At 47.0% G+C, this 15,444-nt stretch overlaps 1 protein-coding gene across 1 annotated transcript in view; it reads left to right on the top strand.

The window, feature by feature from the left end:
* Positions 1–15,444, top strand: part of LOC142246577 (uncharacterized) — a 112,603-nt gene that overhangs the window by 36,524 nt on the left and 60,635 nt on the right. The window contains exons 2-4 of the mRNA XM_075319643.1: positions 2,983–3,197; positions 3,289–3,462; positions 3,655–3,740. Coding sequence (XP_075175758.1) covers positions 3,017–3,197; positions 3,289–3,462; positions 3,655–3,740 — 441 coding nt within the window. The 5' untranslated portion in view covers positions 2,983–3,016. The remainder of the gene's footprint in view (positions 1–2,982; positions 3,198–3,288; positions 3,463–3,654; positions 3,741–15,444) is intronic.

Raw genomic sequence — 15,444 nt, 5'->3', positions numbered from 1 at the left:
GGGGAATTTTGAAACCTTACGATAGACAACACGGTTCGTATATACTGTATCTATAAAGAAAGGAAAACCTTTGATAGTAGAAATAACTGAGACATGGTTAGATGACAGCTATGACTGAGCGGCTAACCTGCAAGGATATGAATTGTTTAGAAAAGATCGTAAAAACAGGAAAGGGGGTGGAGTCTTTATGCAGAGTCACAAAATAAAAATATATTGTTCGAATAAATCGCCATAAAAAAACCCAAAACAACACAGAAACTAATTTGCATATCTCAAATCTAATTTTCCCTACAAATTTAATTTAATCATACAGGTATGAGCAGGAAACTAAAAATGAAATCCTGAACTTAAAGGGTTAATCGAACTTCTCTAGCTGGGAGGGGCGACATTCCATTCTCATTCCCTTTATTTTTAAACTCCAGACAGCCTTCCTAACTTCCCACTCTGCTTTTCGGATACATCGCTTAATTCTTTTACAAATTAATATAATACCGTTTGACATCATTAGGGTAAGTCTTTTAAGATTTTTAGATTAGCTAACACAGTACAAAAATATGTATTTACCTACCTCTATTCTATTTTGAGATATAATGCTGCTGGACTTTTAGAATACTAATTGTTTTATGTGGGCAGTTACCTCTTTCTATTTACCAATTCTTTAAAAGTTTCACTTATTTATCTCTGACTTGCATTTTTTGAATAGCTGAGTAAGCAAATATACTATTTAAATGTTTTACGTATATACCAGAAAACACCATAAAACACCTCTCCCCCTAAAAAAGAAAAAAAGTTTAAAGGGTATGGATTGAGAGCTTTGGGCAAAGAACCATTGAGAGGGTCCTGGCTAAGCTGGGTGTATACGGGGAGTGTCTGCATTATTATGCATTTATGTGCTCTGCTATATTCTAGCTACTATTCTATAAACACCTACATGTATGCATGATTCCTATGCAGAACAAGGGATTCAAAATAACAAAATTTATACTTGTAAACTCTCAATATTCTCATTAGGCTAAAAGAATCCCCCCCAAAAATCTCCTAATTATCAAAACATGCTCTTAAGATACAAAACCTAGCACAATTCATGCATATTCAACACTCGGTCAAAACCTTTTTTTCCTCTTCTTCTCACCAGGACCGTTATAAGACGGTGGCAGCAAGGTTTGTAAATCTGTCACTTGAACTTTTGATGCTTCGCTTAAAAATATAGCCATACGATTTAACATTTCCTTGATCCACTTCTGTCTCCTGCCAGCCTTCTTTCTGCAAACCTGCAGCTGTCCTGTACCAGGCTCTTGCTATATCTATCAAGTTATTGTCCTAAAGTATACCATTATTGGAGGTCAATATGGACTTCCATACACTGGGCTGCAGCCTGCCACCTGGTGGTAGTCCAACTACTTTACACAATTTCTTACAATCCTTTGTATACTTTTTTCCCTCACGTCTATTGACTAGGGCGATAGCGTTTTCAGCCCCTCCTGGGAAAACGGATTTCTTTTTGAACAGAGTATGCATAGTGTATAAATTAGTCTGGCCAGCACTAATTAGAATCCTTCCGACCTCGCTTGTGTATGGGAGGACGTTCTCATGACATCCAACGTATGAATACTATATACCATTCCTCATACATCCCTATTTCTCTGGCTTCCTACACACAGCAGTGGCACGTGTTATTAAAACACAGGGGAATATGCTGATTCTAACACTATTGTTTCACCTGAACCCTTCCCTCCTCGCCTGTGATTTAGACACGGGTAGTGGACGTGTTATATAAAACACAGGGGAATCGCTAGTTTCCACATTTTTGTTCAAATCCAAAACAAACTCATGATTGTAAAATACTAAGAGCTGGAAACATATAAGCCCACTCCTTCCTCCTCCAAATTCCACAGGCTAGTAGCCCCCTCCTTGTTCTCTGTGTAAAGACTGCAGCTGTGGGTAATTGACCCCCCTTCCTCCTGCCTGATTCTACGAACAGCTGCAGGTAATTAACTCTTTGAAAACTAAGTCAGAGCGGAGAAATCACAAGCCCTCTCACTGTGGAGCTCACAGGCCCCCCTCTGTCTCCCTCTTTGCAGCGCAGTAATACACAGGCAGCCAGATCTTGTTCAATGACCTAGAGACCCAGTACTCAGGGAGTCTGAGTTTTTTTCCTTTTTTCAAGTCCACCGGTGAAAATAAAAATCGGCACACTGTCGGTCGCAGTGTAACTCCTCTCCCAGATCAAAAGCCAAACCTTTCTCCGAAAATCCCCCGACCCACAGGCAAAACAACACATACAACGTATATGAAGCTCACCTGTGGTTTTTGAGAGTGATCAGTTCTCCTTGTCGGGGGGACCCTCAGGTACTTAGAAGCAGTCTCCTCAATCCGAAAGGGAAATTTAGCCAATCTTCTTTCTTTGGTGGCACCACGATTTTGGAACGCCAGCTGTTGAGGATGAGACTACAAAGGGTCTCTTAAGGTCTGACTGCCATGTCCAAATTATATTGTCATGTGTGCACGCGAGATAGATTAACAATTAGTTGAATCAATTATGACTCTCTCTCTCTCGCGACTGGCAAGCTACTCCAACTGGGACTTTCTCGGACAAAGCTTTTATAGTAAGGCTGTATACAAGAATATAGTCCAATCAAGTATCGCAGGCCGGGGCTCAGGACGTATAGGAATTTGCATAGTCTCTGCTGGATTGGTCAGTCCATACGTTGAGAATTCTCCTTTGTTCATCATCTTGGGTGTAGACAAGATGTGGCAGCCATCTTTAGGTTGCATATGCTTATATATATTGTATTAAGGAAAAAACACTGAATATGCAGTATATATATATATTAGTAAAAAACAAAAGCATTCATAAATATGTGTTAGTTTACATCTACTAAACTATATACTTGAGTCTATGAAATGGCTGAATTAAGTATTTTTGGTTATGTAATTCTTATCCCCAACAATCCATCCATGTTGGGTGTGCTCCTTTATCAGGGCGGTGATATTCTCATCTGAGGAGGACGATGGTATGAAGAGTCTGGAGAAGTGGATGAAGAGCTCCATCACCGACTGTCAACTCGTCAATCCAACGATCACCAAAGACTGGAAAACAAAGGTGGAGAAGTGCGCCATCGTCATAGTCTACTCTACTGCATACTCATACAGAAGCTTCATGGAGAAGATGGGACCTTACATGGAGCATTGGAAAGGTGAGTTCTGGGACAGAAGGAAGAGGAGGATATCGATGATAGATATAAATTTTTTATTTCTTTTCTCCCTTTCCCCATTCATCTAATCCAGGAAATCAGAATGTGATTGTGGTGATCGGGGACATCCAGGCATCAGGGAATGAGGGCACATCGGAGTGGGACGTGCACATATTCACAAAGGCAGAGCTTCAGTGGATTGTCCAGGACCCCCGGCTGCAGGAGATGTCGGGGAAGATCCGGCAGATCAGGGAGATTGTACTTGTAGGTGAGTGCAGGACATCACTGTGGGGGGGATGGGGAGACCCTGCTGTTGGCTTCCTTCTCCCCTCATGATGTGATGGTGACTGGGGTGGGGTAGTTCTCACGTTTTTCTTTTTGCATTGACCATTATTTGTTGCTGTCAGTCATCCATCATATTTGTACCTGACGTTCCTCTCTCACTTTTTCTAATTTCCAGGTTACGAAAAGGAGACTTCAAAGGAAAAACAGAAGCTCCTTGTGACGTTTGTTTCAATTTCAAACATCGACAAGCTCCAGAATACAGTACGTTTACATTATATATCCTGCAGACGTTACCTGCAGCTGCACTCAATGCCAAGCAGCAGCTGCAAAAGCTAATACAATATTAGGGGGCAAGAAATCCAGTGAAACCCAAAAAATAATTTTTAAGAACTGCCTCATCCTATTGTTAACTTCCAGAACTATAGAAAGGATCTTCCCAAATGGATGTGGAGACAGCTCCATCATAATAATGCTCTAGTAGGGTCTCATCCCTTATAGTAAATCTGAGATACCAGGCAATCTGTGGCACAGTGAAGTAATTTTCTGTAATCCGACATGTAGAACGTTTTGCTCAAAAATAACTTCTCATACTCTGTAAACATAAAAAAGCAAAAAAAAAAAACCTAAGCAAAATTTCAAAATAAATAAATGGTGAAATATATAGAAATTTAGATCAGCAAACATCAAAATATATGGAATACGGCTGGAAACCTAGAGGCAGGTACACGTAAAGCGCTAATACGGCAGAATTAGGGCAAATACAGCATGAGGGATAGAGGACCAAACAGAGGAGACATTGCTAGCGACCCGGACTGCGGCTCCAGAGGATCAGACAGCGCCTCGCCGTACCTTCACCTGGATCTAGACATAAGGGATCCATAACGTGTCCAGCAGAGAGACAAGAGCAAGTGTGAAGTGACGGACATACAGCGGGTGAAATAAGTACTGAACACCTCACCAAGCTTCTAAGTAAATGTATTTGTAAAGCAGCTATTGATATGAATTCCTCACCAGATGTCAGTAACAACACATCCAATCCACACAGGCAAAGAAATCACCAGAGATGTCCATAAATGGTGTGTAATAATAAGAAATAACACAGGGAAAAAGCATTGAACACGTTACTGAAATGTAATTTACAGTTAGGTCCAGAAATATTTGGACAGTGACACAAGTTTTGTTATTTTAGCTGTTTACAAAAACATGTTCAGAAATACAATTCTATATATAATATGGGCTGAAAGTGCACACTCCCAGCTGCAATATGAGAGTTTTCACATCCAAATCGGAGAAAGGGTTTAGGAATCATAGCTCTGTAATGCATAGCCTCCTCTTTTTCAAGGGACCAAAAGTAATTGGACAAGGGACTCTAAGGGCTGCAATTAACTCTGAAGGCGTCTCCCTCGTTAACCTGTAATCAATGAAGTACTTAAAAGGTCTGGGGTTGATTACAGGTGTGTGGTTTTGCATTTGGAAGCTGTTGCTGTGACCAGACAACATGCGGTCTAAGGAACTCTCAATTGAGGTGAAGCAGAACATCCTGAGGCTGAAAAAAAAGAAAAAATCCATCAGAGAGATAGCAGACATGCTTGAAGTAGCAAAATCAACAGTCGGGTACATTCTGAGAAAAAAGGAATTGACTGGTGAGCTTGGGAACTCAAAAAGGCCTGGGCGTCCACGGATGACAACAGTGGTGGATGATCGCCGCATACTTTCTTTGGTGAAGAAGAACCCGTTCACAATATCAACTGAAGTCCAGAACACTCTCAGTGAAGTAGGTGTATCTGTCTCTAAGTCACCAGTAAAGAGAAGACTCCATGAAAGTAAATACAAAGGGTTCACATCTAGATGCAAACCATTCATCAATTCCAAAAATAGACAGGCCAGAGTTACATTTGCTGAAAAACACCTCATGAAGCCAGCTCAGTTCTGGAAAAGTATTCTATGGACAGATGAGACAAAGATCAACCTGCACCAGAATGATGGGAAGAAAAAAGTTTGGAGAAGAAAGGAACGGCACATGATCCAAGGCACACCACACCCTCTGTAAAACATGGTGGAGGCAACGTGATGGCATGGGCATGCATGGCTTTCAATGGCACTGGGTCACTTGTGTTTATTGATGACATAACAGCAGACAAGAGTAGCCGGATGAATTCTGAAGTGTACCGGGATATACTTTCAGCCCAGATTCAGCCAAATGCCGCAAAGTTGATCGAACGGCGCTTCATAGTACAGATGGACAATGACCCCAAGCATACAGCCAAAGCTACCCAGGAGTTCTTGAGTGCAAAAAAGTGGAACATTCTGCAATGGCCAAGTCAATCACCAGATCTTAACCCAATTGAGCATGCATTTCACTTGCTCAAATCCAGACTTAAGACGGAAAGACCCACAAACAGGCAAGACCTGAAGGCTGCGGCTGTAAAGGCCTGGCAAAGCATTAAGAAGGAGGAAACCCAGCGTTTGGTGATGTCCATGGGTTCCAGACTTAAGGCAGTGATTGCCTCCAAAGGATTCGCAACAAAATATTGAAAATAAAAATATTTTATTTGGGTTTGGTTTATTTGTCCAATTACTTTTGACCTCCTAAAATGTGGAGTGTTTGTAAAGAAATGTGACAATTCCTACAATTTCTATCAGATATTTTTGTTCAAACCTTCAAATTAAACGTTACAATCTGCACTTGAATTCTGTTGTAGAGGTTTCATTTCAAATCCAATGTGGTGGCATGCAGAGCCCAACTCGCCAAAATTGTGTCACTGGCCAAAGATTTCTGGACCTAACTGTATTACTTGGTACATTCTCTTTTATTGGTGATGAAGCTCCAGACATCTCCTGTATGGAGACACTAGTCGCCTGCATTGCTCAGGTGGATTTTGGCCCATTCTTCCGCACACACTCCTCACATCCTGTATGGAGACACTAGTCGCCTGCATTGCTCAGGTGGATTTGGTCCATTCTTCCGCACACACTCCTTACTTCCTGTATGGAGACACTAGTGACCTGCATTGCTCAGGTGGATTTTGGCCCATTCTTCCGCACACACTCCTCACATCCTGTATGGAGACACTAGTCACCTGCATTGCTCAGGTGGATTTGGTCCATTCTTCCGCACACACTCCTCACTTCCTGTATGGAGACACTAGTGACCTGCATTGCTCAGGTGGATTTTGGTCCATTCTTCCACACACGCTCCTCACATCCTGTATGGAGACACTAGTCGCCTGCATTGCTCAGGTGGATTTTGGACATTCTTCCGCACACACTCCTCACATCCTGTATGGAGACACTAGTCCCTGCATTGCTCAGGTGGATTTTGGTCCATTCTTCTGCACACGCTCCTCACATCCTGTATGGAGACACTAGTCGCCTGCATTGCTCAGGTGGATTTTGGCTCATTCTTCCGCACACACTCCTCACATCCTGTATGGAGACACTAGTCACCTGCATTGCTCAGGTGGATTTTGGTCCATTCTTCCGCACACACACTCCTCACATCCTGTATGGAGACACTAGTCGCCTGCATTGCTCAGGTGGATTTTGGCCCATTCTTCCGCACACACTCCTCACATTCTGTATGGAGACACTAGTCGCCTGCATTGCTCAGGTGGATTTTGGCCCATTCTTCCGCACACACTCCTCACATCCTGTATGGAGACACTAGTCGCCTGCATTGCTCAGGTGGATTTTGGCCCATTCTTCCACACACACTCCTCTCATCCTGTATGGAGACACTAGTCACCTGCATTGCTCAGGTGGATTTTGGTCCATTCTTCTGCACACACTCCTCACATCCTGTATGGAGACACTAGTCACCTGCATTGCTCAGGTGGATTTTGGCCCATTCTTCCGCACACACTCCTCACATCCTGTATGGAGACACTAGTCGCCTGCATTGCTCAGGTGGATTTGGTCCATTCTTCCGCACACACTCCTCACTTCCTGTATGGAGACACTAGTGACCTGCATTGCTCAGGTGGATTTTGGCCCATTCTTCCGCACACACTCCTCACATCCTGTATGGAGACACTAGTCACCTGCATTGCTCAGGTGGATTTGGTCCATTCTTCCGCACACACTCCTCACTTCCTGTATGGAGACACTAGTGACCTGCATTGCTCAGGTGGATTTTGGTCCATTCTTCCACACACGCTCCTCACATCCTGTATGGAGACACTAGTCGCCTGCATTGCTCAGGTGGATTTTGGACATTCTTCCGCACACACTCCTCACATCCTGTATGGAGACACTAGTCGCCTGCATTGCTCAGGTGGATTTTGGCTCATTCTTCCGCACACACTCCTCACATCCTGTATGGAGACACTAGTCACCTGCATTGCTCAGGTGGATTTTGGTCCATTCTTCCGCACACACACTCCTCACATCCTGTATGGAGACACTAGTCGCCTGCATTGCTCAGGTGGATTTTGGCCCATTCTTCCGCACACACTCCTCACATTCTGTATGGAGACACTAGTCGCCTGCATTGCTCAGGTGGATTTTGGCCCATTCTTCCGCACACACTCCTCACATCCTGTATGGAGACACTAGTCGCCTGCATTGCTCAGGTGGATTTTGGCCCATTCTTCCACACACACTCCTCTCATCCTGTATGGAGACACTAGTCACCTGCATTGCTCAGGTGGATTTTGGTCCATTCTTCTGCACACACTCCTCACATCCTGTATGGAGACACTAGTCACCTGCATTGCTCAGGTGGATTTTGGCCCATTCTTCCGCACACACTCCTCACATCCTGTATGGAGACACTAGTCACCTGCATTGCTCAGGTGGATTTTGGTCCATTCTTCTGCACACACTCCTCACATCCTGTATGGAGACACTAGTCACCTGCATTGCTCAGGTGGATTTTGGCCCATTCTTCCGCACACACTCCTCACATCCTGTATGGAGACACTGGTCACCTGCATTGCTCAGGTGGATTTTGGCCCATTCTTCTGCACACACTCCTCACATCCTGTATGGAGACACTAGTCACCTGCATTGCTCAGGTGGATTTTGGCCCATTCTTCCGCACACGCTCCTCACATCCTGTATGGAGACACTAGTCACCTGCATTGCTCAGGTGGATTTTGGCCCATTCTTCCGCACACACTCCTCACATCCTGTATGGAGAAACTAGTCACCTGCATTGCTCAGGTGGATTTTGGCCCATTCTTCTGCACACACTCCTCACATCCTGTATGGAGACACTAGTCACCTGCATTGCTCAGGTGGATTTTGGTCCATTCTTCCGCACACGCTCCTCACATCCTGTATGGAGACACTAGTCACCTGCATTGCTCAGGTGGATTTTGGCCCATTCTTCCGCACACACTCCTCACATCCTGTATGGAGACACTAGTCGCCTGCATTGCTCAGGTGGATTTTGGCCCATTCTTCCACACACACTCCTCTCATCCTGTATGGAGACACTAGTCACCTGCATTGCTCAGGTGGATTTTGGCCCATTCTTCTGCACACACTCCTCACATCCTGTATGGAGACACTAGTCGCCTGCATTGCTCAGGTGGATTTTGGCCCATTCTTCCGCACACACTCCTCACATCCTGTATGGAGACACTAGTCACCTGCATTGCTCAGGTGGATTTTGGTCCATTCTTCCGCACACACTCCTCACATCCTGTATGGAGACACTAGTCGCCTGCATTGCTCAGGTAGATTTTGGTCCATTCTTCCGCACACACTCCTCACATCCTGTATGGAGACACTAGTCGCCTGCATTGCTCAGGTGGATTTTGGTCCATTCTTCCGCACACACTCCTCACATCCTGTATGGAGACACTAGTCGCCTGCACTGCTCAGGTGGATTTTGGCCCATTCTTCCGCACACACTCCTCACATCCTGTATGGAGACACTAGTCCCTGCATTGCTCAGGTGGATTTTGGCCCATTCTTCCGCACACACTCCTCACATCCTGTATGGAGACACTAGTCCCCTGCATTGCTCAGGTGGATTTTGGCCCATTCTTCCGCACACACTCCTCACATCCTGTATGGAGACACTAGTCACCTGCATTGCTCAGGTGGATTTTGGCCCATTCTTCCGCACACACTCCTCACATCCTGTATGGAGACACTAGTCGCCTGCATTGCTCAGGTGGATTTTGGCCCATTCTTCTGCACATACTCCTCACATCCTGTATGGAGACACTAGTCCCTGCATTGCTCAGGTGGATTTTGGCCCATTCTTCCGCACACACTCCTCACATCCTGTATGGAGACACTAGTCACCTGCATTGCTCAGGTGGATTTTGGCCCATTCTTCCGCACACACTCCTCACATCCTGTATGGCGACACTAGTCCCTGCATTGCTCAGGTGGATTTTGCCCATTCTTCCGCACACACTCCTCACATCCTGTATGGAGACACTAGTCCCTGCATTGCTCAGGTGGATTTTGCCCATTCTTCCGCACATACTCCTCACATCCTGTATGGAGACACTAGTCCCTGCATTGCTCAGGTGGATTTTGGCCCATTCTTCCGCACACACTCCTCACATCCTGTATGGAGACACTAGTCCCCTGCATTGCTCAGGTGGATTTTGGCCCATTCTTCCGCACACACTCCTCACATCCTGTATGGCGACACTAGTCCCTGCATTGCTCAGGTGGATTTTGCCCATTCTTCCGCACACACTCCTCACATCCTGTATGGAGACACTAGTCGCCTGCATTGCTCAGGTGGATTTTGGCCCATTCTTCCGCACACACTCCTCACATAAAGTATGGAGACACTAGTCGCCTGCATTGCTCAGGTGGATTTTGGCCCATTCTTCTGCACACACTCCTCACATCCTGTATGGAGACACTAGTCGCCTGCATTGCTCAGGTGGATTTTGGCCCATTTTTCCGCACACTCCTCACATCCTGTATGGAGACACTAGTCACCTGCATTGCTCAGGTGGATTTTGGTCCATTCTTCCGCACACACTCCTCACATCCTGTATGGAGACACTAGTCGCCTGCATTGCTCAGGTGGATTTTGGCCCATTTTTCCGCACACTCCTCACATCCTGTATGGAGACACTAGTCACCTGCATTGCTCAGGTGGATTTTGGTCCATTCTTCCACACACACTCCTCACATCCTGTATGGAGACACTAGTCACCTGCATTGCTCAGGTGGATTTTGGCTCATTCTTCCGCACACACTCCTCACATCCTGTATGGAGACACTAGTCGCCTGCATTGCTCAGGTGGATTTTGGCCCATTCTTCCGCACACACTCCTCACATCCTGTATGGAGACACTAGTCACCTGCATTGCTCAGGTGGATTTTGGCCCATTCTTCCGCACACACTCCTCACATCCTGTATGGAGACACTAGTCACCTGCATTGCTCAGGTGGATTTTGGCCCATTCTTCCGCACACACTCCTCACATCCTGTATGGAGACACTAGTCACCTGCATTGTTCAGGTGGATTTTGGCCCATTCTTCCGCACACACTCCTCACATCCTGTATGGAGACACTAGTCCCCTGCATTGCTCAGGTGGATTTTGCCCCATTCTTCCGCACACACTCCTCACATCCTGTATGGAGACACTAGTCACCTGCATTGCTCAGGTGGATTTTGGCCCATTCTTCCGCACACACTCCTCACATCCTGTATGGAGACACTAGTCGCCTGCATTGCTCAGGTGGATTTTGGTCCATTCTTCCGCACACACTCCTCACATCCTGTATGGAGACACTAGTCACCTGCATTGCTCAGGTGGATTTTGGCCCATTCTTCCGCACACACTCCTCACATCCTGTATGGAGACACTAGTCGCCTGCATTGCTCAGGTGGATTTTGGTCCATTCTTCCGCACACACTCCTCACATCCTGTATGGAGACACTAGTCGCCTGCATTGCTCAGGTGGATTTTGGCCATTCTTCCGCACACACTCCTCACATCCTGTATGGAGACACTAGTCACCTGCATTGCTCAGGTGGATTTGGCCCATTCTTCCACACACACTCCTCACATCCTGTATGGAGACACTAGTCGCCTGCATTGCTCAGGTGGATTTTGGTCCATTCTTCCGCACACACTCCTCACATCCTGTATGGAGACACTAGTCACCTGCATTGCTCAGGTGGATTTTGGCCATTCTTCCGCACACACTCCTCACATCCTGTATGGAGACACTGGTCGTCTGCATTGCTCAGGTGGATTTTGGTCCATTCTTCCGCACACACTCCTCACATTCTGTATGGAGACACTAGTCACCTGCATTGCTCAGGTGGATTTTGGCCCATTCTTCCGCACACACTCCTCACATTCTGTATGGAGACACTAGTCACCTGCATTGCTCAGGTGGATTTTGGCCCATTCTTCCGCACACACTCCTCACATCCTGTATGGAGACACTAGTCGCCTGCATTGCTCAGGTGGATTTTGGCCCATTCCTCCGCACCCACACTCCTCACATTCTGTATGGAGACACTAGTCTTCTGCATTGCTCAGGTGGATTTTGGCCCAATCTTCCGCACACACTCCTCACATCCTGTATGGAGACACTAGTCGCCTGCATTGCTCAGGTGGATTTTGGCCCATTCCTCCGCACACACACTCCTCACATTCTGTATGGAGACACTAGTCTTCTGCATTGCTCAGGTGGATTTTGGCCCATTCTTCCGCACACACACTCCTCACATCCTGTATGGAGACACTAGTCGCCTGCATTGCTCAGGTGGATTTTGGCCCATTCTTCCGCACACACTCCTCACATCCTGTATGGAGACACTAGTCGCCTGCATTGCTCAGGTGGATTTTGGCTCATTCTTCCGCACACACTCCTCACATCCTGTATGGAGACACTAGTCACCTGCATTGCTCAGGTGGATTTTGGTCCATTCTTCCGCACACACACTCCTCACATCCTGTATGGAGACACTAGTCGCCTGCATTGCTCAGGTGGATTTTGGCCCATTCTTCCGCACACACTCCTCACATCCTGTATGGAGACACTAGTCGCCTGCATTGCTCAGGTGGATTTTGGACCATTCTTCCGCACACACTCCTCACATCCTGTATGGAGACACTAGTCACCTGCATTGCTCAGGTGGATTTTGGTCCATTCTTCCGCACACACTCCTCACATCCTGTATGGAGACACTAGTCGTCTGCATTGCTCAGGTGGATTTTGGCCCATTCTTCCGCACACACTCCTCACATCCTGTATGGAGACACTAGTCGCCTGCATTGCTCAGGTGGATTTTGGCCCATTCTTCCGCACACACTCCTCACATCCTGTATGGAGACACTAGTCACCTGCATTGCTCAGGTAGATTTTGGCCCATTCTTCCGCACACACTCCTCACATCCTGTATGGAGACACTAGTCGCCTGCATTGCTCAGGTGGATTTTGGTCCATTCTTCCGCACACACTCCTCACATCCTGTATGGAGACACTAGTCGCCTGCATTGCTCAGGTGGATTTTGGTCCATTCTTCCGCACACACTCCTCACATCCTGTATGGAGACACTAGTCGCCTGCATTGCTCAGGTGGATTTTGGCCCATTCTTCCGCACACACTCCTCACATAAAGTATGGAGACACTAGTCGCCTGCATTGCTCAGGTTGATTTTGGCCCATTCTTCTGCACACACTCCTCACATCCTGTATGGAGACACTAGTCGCCTGCATTGCTCAGGTGGATTTTGGCCCATTTTTCCGCACACTCCTCACATCCTGTATGGAGACACTAGTCACCTGCATTGCTCAGGTGGATTTTGGTCCATTCTTCCGCACACACTCCTCACATCCTGTATGGAGACACTAGTCACCTGCATTGCTCAGGTGGATTTTGGTCCATTCTTCCACACACACTCCTCACATCCTGTATGGAGACACTAGTCACCTGCATTGCTCAGGTGGATTTTGGCCCATTCTTCCGCACACACTCCTCACATCCTGTATGGAGACACTAGTCACCTGCATTGCTCAGGTGGATTTTGGCCCATTCTTCCGCACACGCTCCTCACATCCTGTATGGAGACACTAGTCCCCTGCATTGCTCAGGTGGATTTTGCCCCATTCTTCCGCACACACTCCTCACATCCTGTATGGAGACACTAGTCACCTGCATTGCTCAGGTGGATTTTGGACCATTCTTCCGCACACACTCCTCACATCCTGTATGGAGACACTAGTCGCCTGCATTGCTCAGGTGGATTTTGGTCCATTCTTCCGCACACACTCCTCACATCCTGTATGGAGACACTAGTCGCCTGCATTGCTCAGGTGGATTTTGGCCCATTCTTCCGCACACACTCCTCACATCCTGTATGGAGACGCTAGTCGCCTGCATTGCTCAGGTGGATTTTGGTCCATTCTTCCGCACACACTCCTCACATCCTGTATGGAGACACTAGTCGCCTGCATTGCTCAGGTGGATTTTGGTCCATTCTTCCGCACACACTCCTCACATCCTGTATGGAGACACTAGTCGCCTGCATTGCTCAGGTGGATTTTGGTCCATTCTTCCGCACACACTCCTCACATCCTGTATGGAGACACTAGTCACCTGCATTGCTCAGGTGGATTTTGGCCATTCTTCCGCACACACTCCTCACATCCTGTATGGAGACACTGGTCGTCTGCATTGCTCAGGTGGATTTTGGTCCATTCTTCCGCACACACTCCTCACATCCTGTATGGAGACACTAGTCACCTGCATTGCTCAGGTGGATTTTGGCCCATTCTTCCGCACACTCCTCACATCCTGTATGGAGACACTAGTCCCCTGCATTGCTCAGGTGGATTTTGGCCCATTCTTCCACACACACTCCTCTCATCCTGTATGGAGACACTAGTCACCTGCATTGCTCAGGTGGATTTTGGTCCATTCTTCTGCACACACTCCTCACATCCTGTATGGAGACACTAGTCACCTGCATTGCTCAGGTGGATTTTGGCCCATTCTTCCGCACACACTCCTCACATCCTGTATGGAGACACTAGTCCCCTGCATTGCTCAGGTGGATTTTGCCCCATTCTTCCGCACACACTCCTCACATCCTGTATGGAGACACTAGTCACCTGCATTGCTCAGGTGGATTTTGGCCCATTCTTCCGCACACACTCCTCACATCCTGTATGGAGACACTAGTCACCTGCATTGCTCAGGTGGATTTTGGCCCATTCTTCCGCACACACTCCTCACATCCTGTATGGAGACACTAGTCACCTGCATTGCTCAGGTGGATTTTGGCCCATTCTTCCGCACACGCTCCTCACATCCTGTATGGAGACACTAGTCACCTGCATTGTTCAGGTGGATTTTGGCCCATTCTTCCGCACACACTCCTCACATCCTGTATGGAGACACTAGTCCCCTGCATTGCTCAGGTGGATTTTGCCCCATTCTTACGCACACACTCCTCACATCCTGTATGGAGACACTAGTCACCTGCATTGCTCAGGTGGATTTTGGACCATTCTTCCGCACACACTCCTCACATCCTGTATGGAGACACTAGTCGCCTGCATTGCTCAGGTGGATTTTGGTCCATTCTTCCGCACACACTCCTCACATCCTGTATGGAGACACTAGTCGCCTGCATTGCTCAGGTGGATTTTGGCCCAATCTTCCGCACACACTCCTCACATCCTGTATGGAGACACTAGTCGCCTGCATTGCTCAGGTGGATTTTGGTCCATTCTTCCGCACACACTCCTCACATCCTGTATGGAGACACTAGTCGCCTGCATTGCTCAGGTGGATTTTGGTCCATTCTTCCGCACACACTCCTCACATCCTGTATGGAGACACTAGTCACCTGCATTGCTCAGGTGGATTTTGGCCATTCTTCCGCACACACTCCTCACATCCTGTATGGAGACACTGGTCGTCTGCATTGCTCAGGTGGATTTTGGTCCATTCTTCCGCACACACTCCTCACATTCTGTATGGAGACACTAGTCACCTGCATTGCTCAGGTGGATTT

This window comes from Anomaloglossus baeobatrachus, chromosome 7, assembly GCF_048569485.1.
Source record: "Anomaloglossus baeobatrachus isolate aAnoBae1 chromosome 7, aAnoBae1.hap1, whole genome shotgun sequence".
In the NCBI taxonomy this organism is placed as follows: Eukaryota; Metazoa; Chordata; class Amphibia; order Anura; family Aromobatidae; genus Anomaloglossus; species Anomaloglossus baeobatrachus.
Note: the sequence above shows the minus strand (reverse complement) of the source record. Positions and strands in the feature narration are given on the sequence as shown.